Source organism: Protopterus annectens, chromosome 12.part0 (assembly GCF_019279795.1).
Source record: "Protopterus annectens isolate FY-2018-M chromosome 12.part0, PAN1.0, whole genome shotgun sequence".
Lineage (NCBI taxonomy): Eukaryota > Metazoa > Chordata > Ceratodontiformes > Protopteridae > Protopterus > Protopterus annectens.
Genome location: NC_056746.1, coordinates 1,194,086,348 through 1,194,114,126, shown reverse-complemented (window position 1 = coordinate 1,194,114,126; position 27,779 = coordinate 1,194,086,348). Strand labels below are relative to the sequence as shown.

The window sequence follows — 27,779 nt, the reverse complement described above, 5'->3', positions numbered from 1 at the left end:
CTGCTCAGCTAAATATAGATTTTATCATGAGGTAAGAAAACGTCAATTAAGAATATGTATGCTGCTTAGCTTGGTGACTCACTGGTTAATGATAACTGCCTATGTACATTGTAAGGAATTATAAATAATGCTCTGAGACCAGTGCACACAATCAAGTTATCAACATTTCTTGTACTACCAAAAATATGTAGAAGTATGTGTTATTTTTCTATCAGGAAGGACACTGTCACATAGCAGATCTCAGAAGTATGGAGATTATTTAATTTATTTTTGGTCATACAGTGTGGAAATGTAGATGATAGTTTATACAAATATGAACTCATTTTGTTAGGATTAGTTTTGCCTCTCTTCTCCACATTAGCCCTCAAATACCACAGCAAACTCACTATATATATAGGTGTATAGGTATAGGTATGTACTAAGGTAATGATCACCAGGGCCTTTTTAAGCCTAGCCATGTGTCCCAAATCTGTGACAAGTTCTGGTACCCTTTATAAATACAAGCAGGGGCTTGGAAGATGAAACACATACAAATAGAGCCCAGGGAGATGAACCATTTGCAGGCTGCCTGTGTCCATAGAGACATAGGTGAATGAATTAGAGACAGGGATGAATTTCCTCTTCTCTAGCAAATTGTCCAAGTTATACTTCAACTGGTTTAGGGAGGACCTGTGTTTCAAATGGATGGGGATCCAGTTCCACAAAAGGGATAGTCTCTGGGATACATACCTGTCTCTCCAGGAGGTACTATTTATACCACAGCAAAAGTTTAAGTCTTTAAAAAGGGTAATTCTGGTGTGTTGTTTGTTTTGAAAATATGCAGGTGGCCCAACAGGGTGGGGTCTAACAATGCCTTATATGCCAGGCGTGGCCCTCCACTCAACAGCCAGTATGAATAACCCAGAGGAGGGCAGAACAAGGAATGATAGAATGTTTACTTATTTCCCCTATCCATTAGGGGTATGGGTACCAAATAGGGGTGAATTTGTGATTTCCCATTTATTTGTCCACATTCTCTTTGAACAGAGTAAGATATGTACTTTGCTTTACAAGAAGAGGAAGACAGTTCAATTGAAGCGATATCCTCTGTGATAAATACTTATTCTTCCAAGATGTCCTATTTATGACAAGGTCTGTTAAGACTCTATATATGAGGTAGAGGTCACTTCTTAGTAGCCTGTAAGATACCAAGAAGAGGGGAAAAGACTTTGTGATGGTTTGCAAAAATGTTATGGTTTAGGCCCTTGATTATTCAGTAATAAAACACTATGGTCATTCCACTTGTGACAAGTGTTTGGACCAGTATATAACAAAAGGTGCACAGCCTTATGTGAAGTGAATACAGTGGAATGATTACATCCCTGGACCTGAATGCCATGCCCTTTGATATATGCTGTGCAACAAAAGAAAGCTTCCTTACAACAGTGGATTAGTTGTGGTCAAAGGACAATTAGTTTTCAACATAAGTTCCCAGGTTCCTGACTACAGGACTAGCTTTCAGGGGTATGTTGTCAATATGTTGTCAATGTGAGAGTTACAGGGGAAGTTATGCCTGCTAAAGAATACTATTATACATTTCCTTGCATTTATTATTAGTTCATAGATTGGACACCTCTTGAAGGATCTTGGTGTCTTCTGGGGAGTTTATATGGTACCAAGCTTGGAGGCATCTGCAAACTTGGTCAGCTATAAACCCTTAGCATATGCTTTGACATCTGAGAAGTAAATGTCAAAAAGGAATTACCTAAGGGACTGAACCTTGTGATACTCTGCTAGTGAAAGGTCACCAGGTAGAGGTTGAGCTGCCCACACTGATTTCACGGGTTCTGTTTATGAGACAATTTACTATCAATGAGTTACACAGGGATTTATATTTAGCTTGGAGAGATTATCTATAATATCTGAGTGTACAATGTTGTTGAACACATTTGCAAGGTTTAGATATGCAGTTTGTACTGATATGTCCTTGTCCAATGCTTTAGTATCCATCCTGAAGAGGATGAGCAGGTGGAATAGGCAGGATCTGTCAATGACCAATCTTAACTGGGCTGAGGGTTTGTACGTTACCTATGTCTTTATTTTTATTTATTCCACAATATTCCTTTCTATGGCCTTGCAGATCAGGCTAGTCAGGTTTATGGGTCAATAATTACCCTAGTTTAAGATAAAAACAATTATCAACCAAACCCAATGAAAGAGTCCAGCAACAAAAATAGTTCACCAGATAAATCCAACAAGACAGAAGGACTCAAGAACGGCCAGGTTATCCACTGTAAAAGTCAATTTATTTAAAAATGCTTAAGCGCTTTCACAGACTATGCTGCTTCATCAAATACTAAAAAAAAACTATCAAACAGCTGATTTAAATGCATACTTGTTACACATTAATTAATCATGTGACTTAAAGTTAAATTCTCTTAAATAGCCATACCCAGATATTCAACAACTGTCTACTCTAAAAACAGCATTATGCTGAATGCAAAACATAAATAATCCAAATAAAGTCAAGCAGCAGAGGCAACCATGTAACATCAAAAATGCCAAGAACTCAGTTGTAAAATAAATGAAGTCTTTAATGTGTACATGGCATGATTGGGGTATGCTCCCCTGTGGACAATGTAACTTCTGCAGATGCATAGATTCAAGTGGTAAGTTCATGCACCCTGATACAGGGCAGAACTATAGTTTCAACGCTTTAGCAGACTGTACCACTTCACATGTGGTATATCTTGTGGTATGTGACATCTGTCAATCGTTCTATGTTAGGAAGACTGACAGGATGCTTAGAAATAGGATAAGGGAACACTTATATGGTATCAGGGTGAGGTCTTCTACCAATGCCTTAGCAAAGCATGTAATGGCAGCAGGGGAAGATCATACCTTTAGATTCATGGTAGTAGATATTATTACACCCTTTGCTCGAGAAGGAGAAATAAGAAATTGTACAGAGAAGAGGAAAATGAAATGGATCCTAAGGCTCAGAGCGGATCGAGGTAAAGGCCTCAATGAGAGAGCTTTTTTGAAACCCATCCTGAAGTCCAGGAGATAACATGTTAGTTGAGGCTTCTTCCCTTTGTAATAGAGTATCATGAAATTATTGATGGATCGAGTTTATATAAGATGAGTTCACTATTTACCTATTAACTTGTGATGTCATTTATTTTATTTTATTTTATTTTAATTTTATTTTACATTTGTTAACTGGGGGTGTCTGACTGAGCCAAAAAGGCCCTTTTTCAGCAGAGGCCCAGGGAGAAAAGCTCCACAAAGAAAAATTACAGATACATTTAGTTAGACATGATCAGTATACACACAAATTACAAAAGACATGTTTTTACAGTGGTATGCGGCATATCAACAGTCACAGTGGAGAGAACAAACAAAAAAATATTAATTTAAAATAAAGGTAATTAATAGATTTGTGGTGTACAGCTGAAATTTGGAACATAGGTAGAATACATACATAGTACACCGGTACAGTACATACATTGCAGATTAGTCAGTGTTTGTGAGTAAGAATGAAAATTATTATCAACTACTCTAGGCTTAGTATGTGTACCTTATCTGCTTTCACTAGCCTGGGGAGCAATCATGGCACTGCCAACTTTGCTTGGATGTTGCCGAATGAGGTTTTTAAAGGAGGCTTTGGATGATGTGTTTTGTATGCTAGTGGGGATAGAGTTCCATTTTTTAGCCACTGAACTACTATATAGTGTGTCTCCAAAGTTATTGTAGCTGTTGGTGACTTCTAGTAGTAGTTTGCTTGATGATCTAAGACGCCTTTTGGCTGAGTGATGTTGTACTAGGTTTTTGAGGGCAGGACACTTATTGGGGAGGTAATAGATAGAATGACAGAGGCAGAGCTGATTGTAAGTTATGAGGTTGGGCAGTTCAAGCCAGTGGAGCTGTCTCAAAACAGTACAGTGATGAGTTCTATATGAGCAATTTGCGCAAATCGGGCAATTCTGTTATAGCAGGCTTCCATTTTGCTTAGTTCAGTTTTGTTGAGATTAGTCAGAATGGGAGATGCATAGAGTAGGGTGGATAGAAGTTGGGATCGAGCAATGGCTGACCTTGTGTTGTTGGTAAGAAATGGTTTGATACGTTAGAGTGATCCCAGTTTGGCATGTACTTTTTTAATAGTAAAGATGAGATGACTATCATATTTTAGGTGGGAGTCTATGGTTATTCCCAATAGCTTAGCCTGTGCCACTGGAGTGATTGGAGTAGCATTTGTGGAGTAGATAGTGAATTGACTGTTATCAGTGTTTTTGTTAGAACTGGTTATAATCATAAGCTGAGTTTTCTTTGGATTGAGGATAAGTTGGGCTTTGGTAAGGTAGTTTTCAATATCAGAGAATGCTAGTTGAGTTGTTTGCAGGAGGGTGGGAATGTTTTGTGCAGCACATATTAAGGTAGTGTCATCTGCATACTGAATGATAGATGCATGCTGTGGGGAGGTATGGAGGTCATTTGTGAAGACTGTGAATAGTAGTGGTCCTAAGATAGAACTCTGTGGGACTCCTATAGTTATGGGCAGCTGAGGAGAGAGAGAATTTTCCCATTTCACAGCTTGGTACCTCTTAGTTAAGTAGCTTTGGAACCAGGTAAGAGTGGAATTTGACAGGCAATATTGGTTTAGTTTGTTTAGCAGAATTTGGTGTGAGACTGTGTCAAACGCTTTGGACATATCCAAAAAAAGAGTTGACACCTGCAGGCCTTCATTTTTGAGACAGTTTACTATGTCTGTGAAGCAGAGGAGGGCTGTAGTGGTACTATGGGCAGGTCTGAAACCATGCTGAGTAGGTAACAGGATGTTGCTGTCTAGGAGATAGTTTAGCATCTGAATATGGATGCATTTTTCTAGGATTTTGGCCAGGGGGGAGAGTAAAGCAATGGGTCTGTAGTTATTAAGTTCAGGGGAGGTCCCACCTTTATGTATGGGTGTAGCATAGGATAGTTTCCAGAGTTTGGAACATAGTTTTCAACAATTGATCTGTTTATGAGAGTAGAGACTGGGATAGCAATAGCATCTGCTGTGAGTTTCAAGAAATAGCTGGGGAGTAGGTCGTCTGCTGTTGATGAGGTTTTTAGTTTGGAGAGCATGCTTTTGATTGAAGTGGTGGAAACTGTTTTGAGGGTAAAGCTTGTATTAGTGTTATTTGTGTTGGGGGGGATAGTGAGGAAGGAACTGTCCTGTGATACTAAGGATAGAACTGAGTTCACAAAGTGGGAGTTGAATATTGTTTCAATGGGAATTTTAGTGTCAGGGGTGGTTGGTTTGGGGGTAGCCTTTTGGGTGGATTTTAGTAGCTGGTTTACACTTTTCCAAAATTTTTGGGGGTTGTGTTGGTATTTAGTTTGTAATGTTGTGTAGTAGGATTTTTTGTCCAGCCTAATGCATTTTTTGCATGGTTGCGCAGTTCTTGGTACTTAGTTAGGCTTTGTGTTTCTTTGTTTTTTTTTATAGTAAAGCCAGGCAGTGTCTCTGGACTTAAGGATTTGTTCGGTTTCTTTACTGAGCCAGGGGTTTGTAGAGGTACTAATTTTGATTTTGCGCAATGGAGCCACAGTGTCTAGGTGTTGTAGAAATGTTTTGTTGAAATATGCTACAGCCTGGCCAAGTGTGTGTGGGGGGGGGGGTTAGGGGGGTCCAGTCACAGTTACAAAGTAAAGTGTTGAGGACCTCAGGAGAGAATGTTTTTGTGTTTCTAGTGGATATATAGTTAGTGGTTTTGCATATGCTTGTTCTACTATGTATAAAGTATATTATGTTGTGGTCACTTAAGGTGTCTGGGAGACTTTGTCTGTGTGAGGGTACAATGTGGGGTTGTTAATTAGGACCCAGTCAAGGATGGATTCCCTTTTAGATTTTTTTATCATATCTAGTTGGAATTTGGACTAGCTGCTGGTAGCCATGGAGATTTATTAGATTACTTGATGGTTCTGATATACAGGTGAACCAATCTAGGTTGACGTCCCCCAGAATAAGGGTTTCTTGTGAGTATGTGGAAGAACACCAGGATAAGAAGTCTTCAAGGCTAGCAGGTGTATTACCAGGTGGAATATAGATCCCAATTGTGGTGATGACCTTTTTAGGGTGAAGTTGAAGTTGTGAGATAAGTATGTCCCAATTATTGGGGGAGGGGTTGGAGTTTGGTAATTGACGGACAGCTAAGTTGGACTTGTACAGTAAGGCAGTTCCACCCCCTTTACAAAGTGGTCTGTCTTGTCTAATGATATTGTAGCTAGTAGGGAGAACTTCTGAGTTAGCTATGTTTTTTATTTAGCCAGGTTTCTGTTAAAGCAACTATGTCTGGGGAGTAGTGTGCCATTGTGGCCTGGAGTCCAAGTATTTTATTTCTGATACTTCTAATATTAATATTTATCATTAAAAGATGGCTGGTTTTGCTGCTGCTGATTTGCCCAGGGATGAAGAAAGTGGGGGTGTTATGTTCTGACATTTATGCTGGAGAAGTTTGTGTTGGACAGGATGGATTTGGGCCTGGGTTGGGGTGGATATCCCCACTTATGGTGAGCCTGCTGTTAAAATAGTGATACAGATGTTGGAGCTTGATGAGGAGTGTGAGAAAGTATTGTGTTTTTTGGAGTAGGAATGAGAGCATATGTGTTTAGTTCTGAATTGGTCCATTATGTAGTTCTTGAACAATTGTGGGCAGATATTATTATAATGTGTGGTGTCTGTATATGAGAGTGCATAATGTAGTGTTGTGCTACTAAGTTTAGGGATATTGCTAGAGTGATAACTTGTGGTGTTGTAAGGAATTATGAGAAGACAGACTAGACTTAGTTGTGTGATAGTCATGGTTATAAAGTTTAAGTTGGTTCTAGGTGGGGAGTCTGAATAGGAATTATAGGGTTGCACTATATGTGGATGGGGAAGTAGTGTGGGTGATGTAAAAAAATGCCTAGTGGGAATGAGAGTGATTGTAAGTATTTTGTGTGTATAATGCCCCTTAGTATTTTATATGAAATACATATACATATAAATTTTAGATACATTTTTATAGACTTATGAAGTTGAATACTGCTATATATATATGTTATTTACCCATTTTAGGGCTGTTCTTATAGATAGATGGATATTTGTTTGTATTTCTGTAATACAATTGCATTCTTTTATAATGAATGCTAGTGCTTTATTTGAGTGTTATTGCTTTAACATATTAATTGGGTAATTGCTTGAACAATTTGAATGGTTGTATTTTAGTATAATAGAGAGCATTGTCACTTTATGTGGTTTCATTGATGGTGTGATGTAGCTAATAGTGAAAGTGCTTACCAGTGTACACATTAAAGACTTCATTTATTTTACAACTGAGTTCTTGGCATTTTTGATATTATGTGGTTGCCTCTGCTACTTGACTTTATTTGGATTATTCATCATATTTCATACTTACAGTGAGGCATTTACCCTGTGGAGAGTTTTGTGCTTTGTTATAATGAATGTAAAACATGCTACAAATTAAAATAAAAAATGTATAAGAAAATATATATATGTCAAAAATATCTTCAGAAAACTGTGTACAAAAACTAATCCCTTTTTAATATGCACATATAAATAAAGAACAAGGTAATTTGCGTCATCACTTAGCCAAGGATCTAGATTATAACCTTGGCTTAATCGGTACATATTTATTCAGACCATGACCACGGTCTCCCTTCAACCTAATTATCCACTTGGATTCAAGTTGTTCAGTGGCGTTCCTAACATCACCACCTCTTATAGTCTCATATATTCTGTCTATAGCCATAAATTTAAACTTATGGTCTGTATTGGTAGCCATAACATGCTTCGCCAGGGCACTAACCTTACTGTTTTTACTATTATAATATATGTGCTCTTTAATTGTTTCTTTCAAAGGCCTATCAGTTTTACCCACATAAAACTTCACTTTAGAACACTGAAAGCCCATAACATTGAAATTCAAAACATTAAGACCAAAATTTAAAAAATTCAAAACACTGAAAACTCAAAACATTGAATCCCATAACATTGAAAATACATAGGAAAGCAACATGTGCTATATTCCAGCACAACTACGTACAAAAACAAATAAAAAAACAAACCACATTACACTTCTTCAAATATAACCAGCAAGGCAAGCTGCCCTGCACCCCCCATGAGTGGGGCTGTGCCCCCCACAACCCCTGCTACTTAAATATATCAACTCCGAGATCACACTACACTACACTAAGATGTGTTAGATTATAGTATAGCAAGTAAGAAGGGAACATGACTGAGGTTACCTATGAAACTCCAGTAAGTATTGGAGAGGTATATAGTAATGTGCAATGTTTTAACAGTGAAATAGTGTTTCTAAGAGTAGGTTGAGGATAGTTTTTTACAAGTTAAACAGACAGTCATGAAGCGCAGAATGATATGTTTGCTGTTTTGATCTGTGTAGTGCGATATCAGAGTTTATATATTTAAGTAGCAGGGGGTGTGGGGGTTGACGGGGACTTGCCCCCCTGCTTATATTTGGAGAAGTGTAATATGGTTTGTTTTTTTTATTTGTTTCTGTATGTAGTTTTGCTGGCATATATTAAATGTTGGTTTCCTATGTTTTTCCAATGTTATAGGATTCAATGTTTTGAGTTTTCAATGTTTTGAATTTTCAAGATTTTGGTCTCAATGTTTTGAATTTCACTGTTATGGGCTTTTGATGTTCTAAAGTGAATATATATATATATATATATATATATATATATATATATATATATATATATATATATATATAATTTTCTTTGATGTTGAGTAGTTTTATAAACCAAACAAATTCTGGGAAATTATGTACAGCTTGTAACTATTCAGAAAACATCTTTCATGGGATTTATGTGTGTTCTTTATTTTCTAAAAAAACATTGCCTCAGTTTTAATTTATGTCTTTTCTTTTTGGCAGCAAAATTATCTGAATAAAGTAATAACACAAAGCAAATAGCTACACTTATTAACAAGCATATTAAATAAGATTAAAAATAAACTGCAATCAACTATGAATCAACAAAAGTGGATAAACAATAAACATCAATACTAGCTTGAGCTAAGAAAATCAAATGTAGAGCATAAAATGCTTACACTTTACTATATTATTTTAATCGGAAATGTTATGATTTGCACGAAGAAGACAACCTGTGCCACTGCAACTGACTGCTGCAGACTGTATGTTATTACATTTTCTAATGTGCAAAAATGCCAGGCCCTGTTCTTTTCAATGTTTATAATTACATACAAGACCTAAAGGCACACTGCTGCAGGCTGTGCAGATTTACATTACATGGAACAACACAAATTCCCAAAGCAACAAGCACAGGTGTAACTAAGTTCAAAATACTAATTAAGGTTTTGCCTTTTTTTAACATTCGACTGCAGAATATTCATCGTTCCATATATGGTATCATGGCTGAACGCCTTATTCTGCCTCTCTTGGGTTTCACACTCTTGACTTAAGCTTGTTTCCAGTGACTTAATTACACTCAAGATGTGCTAATGCCTCATTTCTCAACTGTCTCTAATTAGCTTAAACAGTGAAAAGTAATTAAAAAATAATTATGCCAAGGTGTGATCATAGCAGAGTGGGATTGAAGCTATCATAGTATATGGGGTTGGGAGATTAGTTTTCTTTCTAAAAACGTGAGGAGGCTGATGTCCTGCTCATGACACCAGTGCTTATGCATTTCCTCAAAATGTAATTTTCAGTTTAGCTCTGCCTACAGGCAGAGCAAAATATCTTAAGATACTGTGCATGATTTGTTTGCTTGCTTGCAAGGTCTAGTATTTGGTGCATATTTGGTGTGCATGTTCATAGTCTGTGCTATATTTTGATTGCTTTGATTATATTAAGTGGCCTTGTTGGCCTTTACACCTTCAACCATTAGTTCTTGGTTACCTTCATGGCCTCATGCTATGCATAGTTGGCCTTGGGCATGGAATTACCTATCTAAACCGGATAGTTGTAATCATCTCTGCTCCAAAGGAAGAAAAGTCAGTCAGTCAGTCAGTCAGCCAGTGAACAATAATATTCTCTGGAAGTATAGCAGAGAGGATTAAGGCTGTGAACTCCTAATTAGGTGCATCTTGTAATCCTGGGTTTGAACCTGTCAGTCCCCACTTAAATACTGTGTAACTAAGTAAATCACTTAGTCATACATGGATTACTAGTGAAAGTAAACACTTCTGACTAACAGGTCTTTTAAAGTTGACACAAAATAAATAGTTAAAATTACTCCTAATGAGTACAACAAATTCTGTTTATTCTTTCAAAGTTAACACAAAATAAATAGTTAAAATTACTCCTAATGAGTACAACAAATTATGTTTATATCATCATACAAATTAAAGTGGTACATGCAATATATTATAGTAGTCTGCAGGCTGTTTTCTCTGGAATCAATGAACAATAAACACAGGTATGTCTTGTATGAAATGAGTGAAGAGGTTCATAAGTTTAGTCAAATCTTACTACTGGTGTGCCTCATTTCATCTGCCCCATAACTCTCTGCTCTTTAGCAGTACAGAGGTTATTAATCAGACACTCTGCAACTCTCTCTATATATTTTCATCTCTCTTTGAACAAGTTCCCTTACACCTTATTAACATGCTTAAAAAGTGAACCACCAACATTTTTATATGTTTTTCCAAACAATAATATTATTTGTTGGGTTCACCATCCATCACTCCATCACTGTTTCTGTAATGTACCTATACTGCTCACAAATTTATTTATTATCTGTCTAACTGCAATATTATCAACATACTAGAGCATGCTGCACGTATAACAGAAACTTTCCAGCTGCAATATTATATACATACTGAAGCATACTGCGTGGGTAACAGAATCTGCCTACCTGCAATGTTATATACATTCTGAAGCAAGCTGCACGGGTAGCAGAAACTGTCTATATGCAATTAAATACTAAAACATGCTGCACGGGTAACATAATCTGTTCATCTGCAATGTTATACACATACTGAAGCATACTGCACAGGCAATAGAATCTGTTAATATGCAATGTCATATGCATATTGAAGCATGCAGCACAGGTAACAGAATCTGTCTATCTGCAATGTTATATACATACCGAAGCATGCTGATGGGTAACAGAATCTGTCTATCTGCAATGTTATATACATAATGACGCATGCTGCACAGGTAATATAATCTGTTTATATGCAATGTTATATGCATATTGAAGAATACTGCGTGGGTAACAGAATCTGTCTATCTGCAATTTATATGAAAAACAATTGGCTCTTTGGTGGTTTCACACAATAAGCTCCATACTCCAAGTATAGCACATAGTCTACATAAAAAAGGTGTCCAGATGAACAAATCCACAAGCAAACTTTAATAAATACAGGTTAAGCACTTTTGTCCCTACCATAACTTGGGACTTCATCCGATTCTGATAAATGCTGTTCCCTTAGCTCTCAACTTCTCTGCTTAAGAATCAGGAACAAATCCAAAAATAAAGGGACATAACCTCAAAATCAGGGACATTTTTAAAAATATTACACTAATTAATTTAAAAATGTAATTAAATGACGTGCATGCATCAATGTGTATTTTCTGAACAATTGTATTTTCTGAACAATAGGAAGTACAAAACATTAATGCCTGGCATTATCGATTGAATGTTATCCTCAGTGATTAACCAGCAAATCAAAACTTTTGTGTGGGACAGGGCAAACAAATGAGGTAAAAGCAGGGACAGTTATGAGGTATGACCTGTTCTAAGTCCACACATTTCTCTTTCAAACCTTGTACAATTCTTTCACATCTAAGGATCCCTGATGGCCATCTCCTTTAGGCTTAAAATTCATTCACATCAAGTCCAAGGAGTTTCCTAACAAAGATAATAGCTGCATACATTTATGAACCTCTATTCCCCAGGCATCTTTGCAGTTTTTGAGCCCCAGCTGAGATAAACACATCTTATACAGGAAAATGAGTATGCCTAGCTACAGCAACTTTTAGCAGGACTGCATCTGTATACGTAACTATCATCCCCAAGGATAGCCTAAATCATTCCCACAGCTATATGCATCGGCATATGGTTTGCAGTCATAATGCCTTAATTATTAGTATTATGGTAGGAGGCTTAATCCGAGGTGGTGGTGCTGCGGTAGCACTGTCACCTCGCAATAAGTCGCTGTCCAGTTTGACTCTCAGCTAGAGCGTCTTCTGCATGGAGACATGCGTGAATGGGCGCACCTTTGTTGAAGGTTGTGCGTTAGGGCTGGCAACTCAGCATGTAAAAATCAACTGCCAATCATTAGCGGACCGGAGTTCTGCTGTGGCAACCCCTAACCGGGGAAAGCCGAAAGACACAACAACATGGTAGGAGGCTTAAAAATATCAAGGTCGACATGGTCTATATACCTGATCCATACCTTAGCATTTATCAATTATTTTACAGTAATTACTAGGTAACATCAAGGAAAAGTCTCGCTCTGCTCATTATTTCTTACATGCTTTCCCTCTTTTCCACTGACATGTTATAACTCTCACATTCGCTTTAAGCACCATCCCTCCCTCCCTTCATCCTGTAGGCCTCAGTTCCTCCTTAACTCCCAGATGTGACAGTTCAATGGGCAGGCCTGATGATTCTTAGAGGGCAGTGCTTAGCATCTACAGCCTTGTTATGGCTTGAGGTATGAGGGTTACATGAGTGGAACAGAGGAGAACCAGCATATCATTGTAGCATCTTAGCTGCCTACTGCAAGAGGTGATTGATGATCATGTCAGGTGTGCAGAATCCTCTGCACAACATGTCTGCCACTTCCCTGCTTTGAAACTGAAGCTATATTTGCAAGACTTCTGAACTCAGTCAGAAATCTTAAAAAAAGCAACGCAGGGTTTCCCAAAGACAGCAAGTATATGGCAGCATCATCTTATCTATCACGGTTAACCCTTTCAGCTTCTCTGGTCCATTCTCAGAACTGAATCACTGGTCACTTAATGGACACTCTGTGTCAGAAGGCTGGTGAAAGACGTTATGATGTTTGCTGAATATAATGTGCAACAATATCCTTTAAGTTGTTGCCCTGGGATGTAATTTACTGATATATAGTACACAACATAATTCTAATGTACAGGAACGTGGACATAAAAAGGCCTGCACATGGTTGACTGAGATCAGCAGGATAACCACAGAAAGTAATTGCACACATGCACACATACACACACAGTCACACACACACTTCTAGAACTTTGAGCATTACCTCTGTCTCATGGTATGAATTAAATATCAAAGGGTGCTATTTATACAGTATTTAGCTGTATAAATGAAAAAACAAAGTTTTTGATTTCTTTTTCTTATGCTGGCAGTTTTTTTTGACGTTAACAATGTTTTCCTCCTTCATAATACCTCCTGTAGAAAATTGGCAACAATAGAAATAATTATCCACAAAAAAATCTTCTTCTTTTGAAATCCATTAATAGTCTCTTTATTTTGAGATCTTAGTAATTTAACTATTATATGTCATTTGATGTCAGCACCCATTTATAATTTTCTGACTGTGAGATCTATCCTGGTCAGATTCATTTGTTCTTAGAATTCTACCCTATATTTAAAAGTTAGCCAATATAACAGTAAGAGAGCTTCTCTAAGTAGTAGTTTGTGTTTCACTCAAGATATTCCTCTAGGCTGTGACTTTTAAATGATGCAGTTATTTTTGTTTGCACTCTTTTCTATTAAAAGTGCTGACTTCCTGTAGTTGCATGTACTGCTTAAAATTTTAGAAGGTCAGATTCTTCCTTAGTTTTAATTACATTTGAAATTCTAACATACTGGAATTGAACACATTTGAAATTTTAAGGCAGCCACAACTTCTATTTGTACTATCTTTTTGTTAATTCTGAGATACCATCACTCATATCTTCCAAGACAAAAAGCACAACCATCAATGCTGTATTTTATTGGAGCAATACCAGACATATTTCAATTTAACAATCATGTCTCTGTTCTTCCATTTTACACCAGTGATTATTGTCCACTTTATACACTGTTTCATCATTCCCTGCTATGTTGTGTGTACTATATGAACATAACTGGAAATTCTAGCATAGTCAATATCATTGAGAAGAAACTGCTATGACTACTAGTATTCATACCTCCCAACCTCTTATATCAAAAAATCTGGACAAAAGCCAAAAATAATGGGGGAACAAAGGTCCACAAATTGGGGGAACTTTTTAAAAATTGCTCTTACAAACTCAGAAGTTGATAGAATAACAGGTTTTGCATCAGAATTAATTTTCTGAAGGGTATGAAGTCTGAAACTCAAATATCTGTCATTATTTTCTGACTTCAACCCTCAATAATGTAACAATGATTTGCTAGAAAACTACAATTTTATGAGAAAAAGAACAAAAGTATGAGGCAAAAATCTGGACATGCTGAGAAAATCTGTACAGTTGAGAGGTACGCCACTGTTAGAATATCATAATGCTCCTCTGTTCTCTACGTTCTTTACTGATGCCTATGCTTCTTCAAGTGCTAGCAAATAAACCCAAGCTATTCATTTGCTGAAAGTTGTTCTATGCCATTTCAGAAGCTTTAGTTTGTTCACCAAGACAAGACTGGACAAAAAAAGGAACACACACACACACACACACACACACACACACACACACACACACACACACACACACACACAAAACCACATTTAAAGATGCAAGTATAGATACAGATATAGCTAGTTTTTAGATTGTTTTTAGTTCTATTATTTATTCATAAATGCAGCATCAGTTGTGAACATTTCACAGTTGCTGGTTTTAACCAAATATCTGTATCGTATGAGGACATTCACTGTATATTTGTTCAGTTCTTCCATTTTGTGTGAATTCTGTCTGACTCCTTGCTCTTTAAACTTAAATCTCCCTCCAGATTGTTCCCTATAACCCCAGCCTGCACTGCCGTTCCCACGGGTTCTGCACTAACATTGGCCAAACAAATACTGTTTTCAGGTGATGGGTGGCAGCTAAACTCTCTTCTCACAGCTGTCGAACCTTGCTCAAAAACAGTGTTTGAGTTCAAGTAAGAGCAGACAGTAGTATGCGGTACCAGTCGACTGAGTCTCTGGCTGTGACCTACTGGCATTCGATCACCTGGGGCTCTAGCAGCTGTAGAATAACCAAAAACAAGCACTATTATAAGAAATTTAAAATGTATTATTAGCCAAAAAATTACAGTCTTAATGAACAATTTAAAACACAGACTCGTTCACTTCACTAAATCAAGCCTAATGAAATGAAAGGGCTATTTTTTAACAAACACCAGCAACATGATGTATAACAGTAAAAGCTTCAGCAGTTTTGAAATGATGGCTATGCCATCTATCATAGCTCAATTACAGCTTCCTAATTCAACTCCGGAGCTTAAGTTTGCATAGATTACAGTGCAATAAGAATATCACAGAAGAAGAAAATATTGTAATATTTTGGAGTCTCTGAATTCAATTCAGCATGAACAGAAACTCACAACAGCAAGGAATTCTCTGTAGATGGTGCAGTTGTTGGTGCAAACTGTAAACATGCACACTCCGGTATGTGGCTGAAATGAAATGAGAATTGGCATTACCTCACAGAACCTGTGGCCAATAGGGAATTACTCATTTAAATGTCTCCCTAGGTGTGATAAAACTTCAACTTTTACCTGGAGTGCCAGAACACTGGAGTGATATGACAACCACCAGTTCTCTAACAGTCTACATTTTTTTACCAGAGTTCACTGGCAGATGAAATTAAATTGGATTTGATGTCACCTGACTGCACATGAAGCAAATCAGGAACCACATAATATGTTGTGTTGAGTAAATGTCTCACTTCTTTTGTATTGCCCTGCAGGAATAAGCCTTATAAGGAGTTAAACCTTGTTTGAATCTGGTGATATTCCTTTCCCGGAAAATACGAACCTACAGTATTTTAGCACAGAGGTGTCAAATCCACATTTCTATTTGCTTAGTGTTAGATCATTTTATTTAAATATGTCAAGTACTGCTGTTAAACACTTATCATCAGTGTATAATTCTGCCCTTGGATAACCTGTTACGTGCTATGCTGAAATACCTCTGACGCTGAGCTTATCCCCCCTCCCAAATTAGCAGTTTACACTTAATAATTATTATATAATATATATGAATATCTTGTACTATTTCTACCATACAAATGAAATTCTAACTGATGATAACCCAACGTCAGTTTGCTGAAAATTGCAGCACCATTTAATTCGTTAAAATATCATCCACAATTGCTATTAAATGCATTTTTCTTTGCATAATCTTGTTTGCCACCTTCACCTCTTTGAATTTTCTCATACCATGTGAATTCTTTGACTCTGGTGGGGTAACAATTGATGAAACCCATAGTGTTGTCCTTGGTACTTTCTCAATAATTTCTCTAAATTTTGTAGTTTCTCCACAACATTCTATTTTAAATGAAACTATGTTCTTCTATGATTATACAGAGAGGGAATATGCAGATTTCCTGTATTGTTAGGCAAATGTTTGTTTTCACCCATCTCAGGTGCTTCATCTCCATCACCTCTATCTTCCTCAACTGCTTTGCCTTTACTGCCCAGGTTTCTCCACCACTGTTTTCTACACCCTACTTTTCAGCTTCTTTGGCATTCTTCTATCATAAACTACCTCTGACACTCTGCACCAGTTAGATGCAACCCCTCTCATACTAGCTTTGACCTCTTCATTCAGACTTCTTTTCTCCTCAACCCCCCTCCTAGATACTTGAAGCTCTTAACCTGTTCTACCATTTTACTTTCTTCAGTTGTACTTCCAAATATATAGTTTACATAGCTTGCTGTGACTCTTGTGACAGTTTTTACATTGGAAAACTATCAGATGTCTCAATAGCAGAATTTACAAACATTCATTTGCTATTAAAAAGAAAGATCACAACAATGCTCTAGCTAAGCATGCTGCAATATGTAGTTTTAGAAAATTTACTTTTTCATTTATTGATTATATTTATGCTTAGATATTCATGGGTGATTATAATACTTTGTTAGAATGTTGTGAATCTATGTGTCAAACCAGACTTAGGGCAGACTGTGCCCCCGGGCTTAACATAAAATGTTTTTACACTCAAGAAATCATTACTGACCTATTATGGAGTTATACATTTTTAAGTCCTTTTGCACTTTAACATTATTGAGTTTAAAGTGCATGATGTTATATTTGTTAAATTCCTTTTTTGATACATTACCTCTTTAAAAATTACATGATTGTGACATTTTGTTCACAAAGTTATCATTGGTTATTTGTGACCACATGACTTTTTGGTAGTGCATTTAAATTTCAGCCGGTCTGTATCACATCATTTTCTGGAGAAGTTCTACTTTATTAAAGAATGAAAGTGCTTAAAATTACAAGTGTCCAGAGCCTTACCTCAGCTTCGTGTTTTTTTTTTCTCTGCAGTTCACTATCTTGAGAAAAATGTTCACCACAATAGATAGCCAAAATGGTTGGTCTGTAGAACTCTTCCCCAGAGGGTACCATCTAGAATATGTGCTGCTGCCCACAACTCAGTTCTGGGATAAGTTTGATATAGAAACAATATAACAAAAAAACAAACGTAAAAATGTCCAAAGAGCAATCCAACATACTTTATTTACCGTAGTACACAAAACTGTTGGTTAAGTACTTTCATCACAAAGTGACATCTTCAGAACCACGAACAGCAAACAGAAATCCTTTTATGTATAAAAAAGGTGCCAAACAAGTACTAAACCACTCCTCAAATTAAACAGAAAACATGCACAAAACTGCTGATGCAACATTTCTAACATAAAAAACGCTGTTAAAAATACAAAATAAAATGCAGAATGTAGAATATCACACTAATAAAATATAATTTTAGTGAATATTAGCCCCTCTTTTAAGCTCACTTGAAATAATGACACGTGGCTATCCAGGTTGATCATTGTTTGCCATGGGGGCAAATTTAATTGTGATTCTGAAAGGGTTGTTTATTTTGCTCTGTGTGATTCATGCATGGCTTTTTTACATTGGTAAGACTGTCAATTCCCTCAATAAAAGAATTTACCAGCATGACTACAGTATCAGGAAAAATTACAACAAAAGTGCCCTGGATAGACATGCTGGGCTGTGTGCTGGTTTTAGACAGTTTAAATTTTTGGTTTTAGAGCAAGTCAAGATTGATGTTTTTCCTGGTGACTGGCAGAATTTTTTATTGCAGAGGGAAATGTTTTGGCAGCTACACTTTAATGCTTGCAGTTTTTCAGGTTTGAATGACACTATTTCTATTTCAAGTGAGCTTAAAAGAAGGGCTAATAGCTAAAATTACATTTTATTAGTGTGATACATTCTGCATTTTATTTTGTATTTTTTAACAGCATTTTTTATGCTAGAAATGTTGCATTAGCAGTTTTGGGGATGTTTTCTCTTTAATTTGAGAAGGAGTTTACTACTTGTTTGGTGCCTTTTTTATACATAAAAGGATTTCCTGTTTTCTGTTCTTGGTTCTGAGGATGTCACTTTGTGATGAAAGCACTTAACTAACAGTTTTTTGTACTACGGTAATTAAAGTGTGTTGGATTGCTCTTTGGACATTTTTGCGTTCTTTTTTTGTTATTTTGTCTATAGTTTACATTCATAACCATTTCTTGCATTTTTGATATATTGATATAGAAACACTCAGCATGTTTTTGGGAGGGGGGAAGAACCCCACAGAAACACAGACAGAACATGAAGACTCCATATAGGCACTGACGAAAAGTCAAGACCAAACCATACATGTTGTGCATAAGAAGCAAAGACCTTGACCATTATGCCAACAGGTCTTTTCCTCTCAGTTTAATGACTAGGGGAAAAGGGATTATTCTTTTCATGTTCTGTGAGTAATTGTTCTTTGTGGAAATTGGAGGGAACCAGAAGTAAGAATATTTAAATAAGAAGGATAGAGGTTTTCTCTTATGTCTGTATGCCGCACTTTGTGTAATCCAATTTATAAGTTGTAATATTTAAAATAGAGTTGTTTAATTTGCAAATTCTTTTGTAGATGTGCTGTTCTTTATATTTTGTTTTCCATTAAGTGGAAAAAGGAATGACAGTGAAAAAGGTTGTGCTGTAAACTACAAGGCAGTTAAAGATAACATTATTCTGACTAAATTGTTGATATCAGAATGGCATAAATGTAGAAACATTTTGAAAATGTATTTCTTTTTCAAAATTCTCCAAGTTTAAAAATATACTTTTTAATCCAAATTAAGAGTTACCTGTGACTGAAGGAAAATATATTCCAACTAACAAAGTAAAGTAGGTGACCATATCCGTGAAAACATAAGGTTGATCAAGGTCGACAGGTCCTTCAGTAGATACAGGAACGTGATTGAAATCTTTTTTCTCAAGGATTTCTCCTTTAGGCCCAAAGGCACTCCATATGTTTTCTGAAACGGAACAAAAGAAATAGTTGAGCATTCACTCTTAGGTAGCTCTAAAACATTTTTGTTTGTAACAAAGCTTCTTACTAGAGATATTCAAAGTACCAGATTACATTCCAGTTTCCTTATATGGGAATTTACATTTTCATTTAGCAATTTCAGTCTGGTTTAAACCTGACACGACTTCCAAATCAAAGTATAATCTTGTATCCTAACTTCTAGTAAAGTACTGTTTTTTCTTTAATTGTGGTTTCAGAATTAGAATATTTCAGCCTGCTTTTATCAAAATCCTAAATCTCCAAATCTAAGTAAAAAAAAAAATGATAATATATTCAAAAAATACTGAGTTGCCTTTTATGTTACTTTTGTTCTGTTAGCGCAGTGCATTGCCATGGAGAAGACAAAAGTATGACAAGTTAGACAAACATGCTGTTAGCTATCTCTCTATATTAGTTTATACAATACCTTCATGAATAATCACAATTATATAATAACTCATTGCTGTTCAAAAATAAGCAGACTTATTGGACAGCTCAACCACTGAGCCCTTTATAAATTGAGCATATACCAATAGAAATGTGTCTGGTCAATTTACTGACAGTCCTTCTATTGGAATATGCACCATAACACCATCCTTGTAACATGCTCCATGGAGCAGATTATTAGTTGAAGATTTTTTTAAAAGCAGTTTAGCTTATTTTTCCTGTGCCACTTTAAAAAAAATATTAAACTAATAGTCTGCTTCACTGAGCAGTTTACAAAAGTATATATATATATATATATATATATATATATATATGTATTAAACAAAACATCTCGGCTTTCTGTGTCAGAACTGTACAGTCAGTTCAACATCAACTCATTTAATTCTGTGTTGCTGTGCAGTACATTAACAAAGTGTCCCAGACTACCATAAGTCGGTAGAAAAGCACTAAATATTTTTTAATACAATAACATTATTTAGAAAAGATAATTTTTTTCTTAAACAATGTCATTGTATAATATCAGTAATCCCCTCCTGCATGTGACTGATGCAGTATTTACCCATGCTTGGCTTTGTTTAATCACTCAGGCTTCGTCCTCATTATCAAACCACATCAACCATGGGTAATTCCTGCATTAACCAAATACAGTCATGGATTATTACCTAAATATGTTTTTTGCATTGCTCAATTACAATGGTTGATACAGAAGCATATAAAGCAATGGTTCCCTATTATATGATCGAAGACGCATTCTTTTGAATGCGTCTTGATTGAACTTGAAAGCACGAAATGGAAAAATACTGGAACGGCATATAAGTGAATTCTTTCCCTGGGAAAGAAATCCCTTGGCTGCCTTCGTTATTTTGCTGTTTTTGTCACTGTAGTGCGATCTCGGAGTTGGTATATTTAAGTAGGTGGGTGTGGGGGGCACAGCCCCCCACGTCGGGGCTGTGGGGGGTGAAGCCCCCCACTTTATGTAATGTTTTAAAGGTTTTTTTTTTCTTTATTGGAACAGTGATTTTTTTTTCCCTGGGAAAAAAAATTGCTCTTCTAAGTATTTGGGATTGTAAGCTTTCGCTTACATAGGGTCGATAAATCAGCATTTGCTTTTTTAAGCATTCGCTGATTTAATATAGACCCAAAGCAATTATCATTACAGAATATTACAATAAATCCTGTTGCAACTTACGTTTTCCATTCCTTCATCGCTTAGCAGTGCCCTAAATAAATTCCTGGAGTACAGTTAATAAGATAGTAAATGCAAAATTAGTAAGTTACTGTGATTATGTTGTGCCATATGTGGGACCTTACAGTTATGTATGTATATTTGCTGTGTCTTACTTTATATTTATTTATTTATTATTTATTTTATTTTACACTTGTTGACAGGGAATGTCTGACTGAGCCAAGGCCCTTTTTTAGCAGAGGCCCGGGAAGAAAAGCTCCAGTACATACAAGTATAACATTAAGTACATTAGCATAGATTTTATACAAGTCAAATACAGCTAAATCTTATACAGATAACAATTGGTTGTACATATATTAGTTAAGCAGAAAGGAATATAAAGTACAAAAATCAGGTGTTTTTTTTTTTTTTATCAAATCAGACCAGTAGTTATGTGAGTATTACAGAGAGAAGTACATAGATTGAGGAAAAGTTGAGAATGGAAAGTTTTCAAGGAGGGTTTGAGCACCGGCAGATCCATTTCTTATTGAAATATTCCTTTAGTGTTAGTTTAAACTGTTTGGGATGTGCCTGTGTTCGAATCTCGAGGGGAAGTTTGTTCCATTCAATAGAGGGGCGGTAGCTATATACGTTTTGTCCTGCTTTAGATTTGGGCTTGTAGATTTTTAAAAGGTCTTGGGAAGAGTTATGGAGGTTTCTTGTAGGAGCATAATGGGAGATAATAGAGTATGAGGCTGGACAGAAAGATGGCTGATATAGGATTGAATGTATGGTTTGGAGCTGAGAGAGAAGGAGGAGTTGGGGCAGTTTGAGCCAGTTTAAGTATCTTAGTGAGAGACAGTGGTGAGATCTGTAGGGTTGTTGGGTTGCAAATATAGCTACTTTGTGATATGTAGTCTGAAGTCTATCAATGAGAGAGGAGTTGAGGTTAGTAAGAATTTGAGAGCAATATGTTAAGCAGGGAAGAAGACAGGCATGACTGAGGGCTATTTTGGCTTCCTGAGTAAGAAATTTGTTATTTCTATATAGTAGACCGAGCTTAAGGTGGGTTTTCCTGATACAATTATTTATGTGGAGATCAAATTTTAGTTGGTCATCGCTTGTAATACCAAGGTGTTTTGAACTTGATTTGGCTACAATTGGTGTCTTATTGAGTGACTGGATAGCAAAGGAGGTCTTGATGTGGTTAGCTGTTTTAGGGAGGAAGAGTAGGAGTTTCGTTTTTTTAGGGTTTAGGATGAGTTGGTTGTTGGAGAGCCATGTTTCTACCGAGTTAAAGGATGACTGGGTAGCTGTTAAGAGTTCTGAGTGAGAGTTAGTTATAGTTATGACTGTAGAGTCATCAGCATATTGTATAATAGATGAGTGTGGGCAGGAGGTATGGAGCAAGTTTGTGAAGATGTTGAAAAGTAATGGCCCTAAAATGGATCCTTGAGGGACTCCCATTTGTATTTGTAGTAGAGTTGATAGAGCAATATCCCATTTTACAGATTGGAATCTCTCTCTAAGATAGCTTTCAAACCATGCCAGTGTATCAGGAGAGAAATTGAGGTTGGATAGTTTGTTTAGTAGTAGAGAGTGAGAGATGGTATTGAAGGTCTTAGAGAGGTCAAGGAAGAGACAGGACATACGTTTATGGTCATCTCTGGCCAAGGAAATAGTATTAAGAAAGGATAGGAGTGCTGTATAGGTACTATGCTTTGTTCAAAAACCATGGTGAGTAGGTGTAAGTAGGTTTTCCTGTGAGAGATGATCCATGACTTGAGTATGAATGCACTTTTCAAGAACTTTAGATAGAGAGGATAAGATGGCAATAGGCCTAAAGTTAGAGATTTTAGTGGAGTTACCTCCTTTGTAGATAGGTATGGTATAGACGTGTTTCCAGATGGAAGGTACTTTAGATTGTAAGATGGAGTAGTTTATGAGGATAGAGATAGGATAGGCAAGTGAGTGGGCAGCTGACTGGAGAAAGTAGGGTGGGATGTTATCTGCAGATACAGAGCAGGGTTTAAGTTTGGAGAGTAAGGTACGGATGTGGGTTGTGGGGATGGGCTTGAGAGAAAAGATTTTAGAAGGAGTTGTTGTAGAAGAGAAAGCTGGGTTTGTGGGGTTCTTTGTGTTGGAGCTATTTGAGTTAAAGCGATTGGATATTGATTCAACAAATTAAGTGTTGAAGGTGTTTGCTGTGTCTACTGGTGTCTTTTCTGGGGTAGGGTTGGGTGAGGTAAGGTTTCCCAGATGGAGCATTTGATTGATTGTGTGCTAGAATTTTTTTGGGTCTGATTTTAGTGTTGAAGGGGTGTTATAGTAGAATTCTTTTTTGTCTTTGTTGATTAGTCTTTTGACCAGGTTTCTTTGTTCTTTGTATCTTTGTAGATCATAGGGATTTTTTGTTTGAAGCCATTTTTTTCCAGGACTTATCTCTAGACTTCATGAGAGTTCTTGTGTTTTTTGTTAGCCAAGGAGATAATATAAATATTATATATTTATATAATTATATAACACTGACCCTTTCATCTGGGTGGGTAGCATAATTTAAAACTGAATAACATTCCTCATATTAATAATTTAGCAAGAAAGCACTTTGAGCTTATCTCAAGCTAGAAGACAAATGTAACAATTTATTGTAAATATTCTTAAAACAGATGGGAGGCAGATTTCTAAACTCACATTATAGCAAGGAAGTATTGTACAATCTTGTGTGGTCATATATTGTGCCAGTAGATAGTACCATATACAGAGAGTAAATACTAAATTCATGCAATTTTCAATCTTTAGAATTTACCCAGGCTAGAAAACTAGGCTTTTTCCTGTTCTGTGTCTTGTTTGCTGAAGTGCAGCATAGAATATGTTGTTCATTTGCTGTTTGTGTTTGTTATGGAGTGTAGATTGCTTTTTAAGTTTCTGAACTACTAAAGGTCCTTTCTTAGTTATGAGAATCATAAGACTTCATATAGAAGGAAGAAAAATTAAAAATGGACACTGGATACTATGTGTAATATATACAGAAGTACCCATAAGTCTTATGTTTATATATGCTGTCACATGGTTCTGCCTTGCCTGTCATTTGCTACTATGTTAGTAAATAGTGTAGTTACATCCATACTGACATCCAAGTCTCTGTATTTTTCAGTTTGTGAAGTGCTATGTTTTTGCTTATTGAACTCAGCATCACATGATATTAGAATAGAATAAAATGTTGACCAAAAATTTACTTTCACCAATACTTGGCAAACCATAAAACCAACATCTGTGAACCATATCTTTCACATGTTAAAAATAACTCCACTCTGAAGATTACCAAAAGAACGGAGAAGCTGTTAAAATTTTAAACGTCCACTTGGAGCATTTTGCAAAAACAAATAGAGCATACCCTTGGATGAAATGATCACAAAACTGTAAAAATGACTTTCAGTAATCACAAATCAAACAAATAAGCAAGTCTTCAAGTGAAATACCCCAAATGTGTGAATCAGCTTACTGATCAGTAGCTTTAGAAAAACAGCACAGTGTAACAAAAAAGCTACAACTCAGCATACAAAGCAGATACTGATATTTATGTAGATGATACATTGATAATTACCCTTGAAATTCTACCAAAATTCTAGACTTCTCAAACCTTCTGAGCACAGCTATGTCCTTCTTTTATATATTGCTAGAAAAGTCCTCCTAGCATCCATTTTACCATTCACCCCACAATCAACATTGATACTCCAGGGCAATCTGGGAGGAAACTGGAAGGAATTGCCACAGAAATTCATTCTTAACAGTACAGCTTCCAGAATAGCCAAAAGAAGTGAAGCAGTACAAGTCACTATTTTAGTTCATGTAGCTGGAGACTGTGTACTGAGGTAGTCAATGCATTTAAGCCTACTACAAAGCAGCAGGTAATATCATGTAGTATTGTGAGCTCCCCAAAACTTGCAATATACCCAGTGTTTGTATTTCATTATAAAAAGGGTGTCATACTAGTCTATTGGTATATATGTTACTAAATCAAGGCACAGAACAACAGACTATGAGTTTGGAGCATTTGCGATTCATTGTTGAGACATTGAAATTGTGTGTGCTATTAAAAATGACAGCATATGTAAATGACTGTCTGAGTCTAGTATAACACTGGATAATACTGTGATTATGTATGGAGCAGACATAAATGGAAAAAAAACGAAACAAAAATAAAACTAATGAAAAACAAAAATGCCACAGCAACCTTGGTAAAACAGAGAAAAGTATCTAAACGCAAATTTATTATCACCAAAAAAAATTATACAGCGTTTTCGCCACAAGCCTCTTGTGGCTTCATCAGAGTTGACACATAAAAATCTACTAACCTGCCTTAAGTACTATTAAGGCAGGAAGTGACATATTTAATTACACCATTTTAAAAAACATTTAAAATCTATTTGAAACACATGTCATTTAAAATTGAAAAAATACGATTGTTTCCCTGAAATTACTAATAAATACACCATAAAGACACATATAAAGGGAATAATAAAAAACATACCAATAAGATCAATATGAAAGTGAAAAGTAGAAAAAAGGATTCCTTAAGCTCTAATGTGCATAAATATTGGTACTATTGGACACTATCCTAAAAGACACTAGTATGTAATGATGTGTAGGTGTCAAAGAAAGGACCATAACCTAGGTACAAAAGCTGTAAAATTATAATGATGCTATAGTGATCTCAGGTATTATGGAAGTAAGGCAATAAAATCTAGTTACAGACACAAGTCCGCCAAAACACAAGGCCTTGATTATCTCAAATAACTTCTCAACTTAAGAACAGCTGAGATATTACAGTTTTCATTCAGCCCTGGCACTCTGAATGCATCAAGTTTGAGTTGCCATTCTAACTCTAAGTTTTCCAATAACAATGAGGAAGGGCCTCCTCTAACAGAGTAAGGTATATGGTCTATAGCCATGAATTCAAAACTGTGGCCAGGGAAGGAAAGGACATGTTTAGCCAAAGCATTTTGGCAATTACTCTTTCTTATTGCGATCATGGAGTCTTCGATCCATCTTCCCTATATAAAAACCACTACAGCATTTACAGAGCGCGATGTAGACCACAGCTTTTGTTTCACAATTCATCTTGTGAAATATTTGGTATCTCTTATTTTTAATAGTAAAACTATTTCCTATTTTTACCAATTTACACCAGTTGTAAAATCCACATATAGCCATACCTTTTTGTCTGCTGAAACCATTATTGTTAAAATTCCTATGTGTTAACTCTTTAAGATTGTTTCCTCTTCTATATGTAAGCCTAGGCATAAGTCCCAACTTACCAACTAAGAAACTGTCATTTGCTATAAAGTGCCAGTTTTTACATATTATGGCCCAAATAGCTTGGGAATCAGAAGAGAAAGTTGTGATGAAGTTCAACCTAAAGTTACATTCGTCCTGAGATGAATCTACTAAAGTTTGTGTACCACTATTATCCATACTGGAGCTAGAAATACAGATATCCATTCTCCTTTGAATTACTTCTTTTTCACATAGGAGGGGTCGATAAAAAACAGTAATTCTTTTATTAGAAACTTCATTTATGAGTTCCTCTAGAAGTGGTTCAGGGTAACCTCTACTTAAGAACATATCTTTTAGGAAGTCGCATTCTGTATAAAAGTCATTCAAAGTACTACACATCCTTCCTGCTCGCACAAGCTGTCCAAAGGGTGTGCGCTGGAAAAGTGCAGGAAGGAATTGCAGTATGTCGGCTTCCTAAAGATACTAGCTAAATACTCCTCCTTATTATTGTCTTTAACAAGTTTGATGTCTAAATAATCTATCTCTGAAGAAGAGAATTTTGAAGTAAATTTAAGGATGTCCGTAGTGGAGTTAAGCGAAGTGACAAAAGAGTCAGCTTCAGAGGAATCGCCCTGAAAAAGGATGAAGACATCATCCAAAAATCTGGTGTAAAAACGGACATGCTGCATCAAGTCAGACCTATTCCTTAGAAAATGTTTTTCCCAATATCCCACAAAGAAGGTTTTGTATAAAACAATCCCACTTCCTTACCATTGATGTGGTAGACTTATACACTTCGATACCCCATTTGGAAGCTGTAGAGTGGATTGGTTTACTCATGGAGGAATTTGGAGCTACTAAAAATGAGATCCAGTTAGTGACAGAACTTTTAGATATAGTTCTAACATCTAACTTTTTCCTGTTCGATAAGGATTTTTTCATACAAAAACGAGGGGTAGGATGATGTCTTCATCCTTTTTCAGGGCATGAAGCGCGACTCTGACTCTTTAACGCTTGTCCTCTGCTTCAAAATTCTTCGAAGACCGTGACCATCCAAAATTTCTCTCTTCTTCAGAGATAGATTATTTAGACGCGACGCTCATTCCTTTTGGAATAAGGAGCTAGTATCTGCACAGCAAGATTCTGTGCAGACACAGCAGAACGGTATTTCTAGCTCCAATGGATATGCATGGTACGCACCGAAACTAGATCCAGGTAAATCTCGAAGAGGTTGAACTTCATCACAACTTTCTCTCTTCCCGTTAAAGCTATTGGGCCATAATATGTAAAAACTGATATAAATGGTTAAATTGAGTTATGGTTGGGACTTGTGCCTAGGATACATAGGGAGGGAAACATAGGGAAAGTGTTAACATTAAGAAAGTAATGACTGTGTGGTTTTTTTAAGC

At 36.3% G+C, this 27,779-nt stretch overlaps 1 protein-coding gene across 1 annotated transcript in view; it reads right to left on the bottom strand.

Annotated features, from left to right (window-relative positions):
* Positions 1–27,779, bottom strand: part of SLC12A5 (solute carrier family 12 member 5) — a 1,753,644-nt gene that overhangs the window by 700,235 nt on the left and 1,025,630 nt on the right. Inside the window, exon 9 of the mRNA XM_044090243.1 lies at positions 19,279–19,449. Coding sequence (XP_043946178.1) covers positions 19,279–19,449 — 171 coding nt within the window. The remainder of the gene's footprint in view (positions 1–19,278; positions 19,450–27,779) is intronic.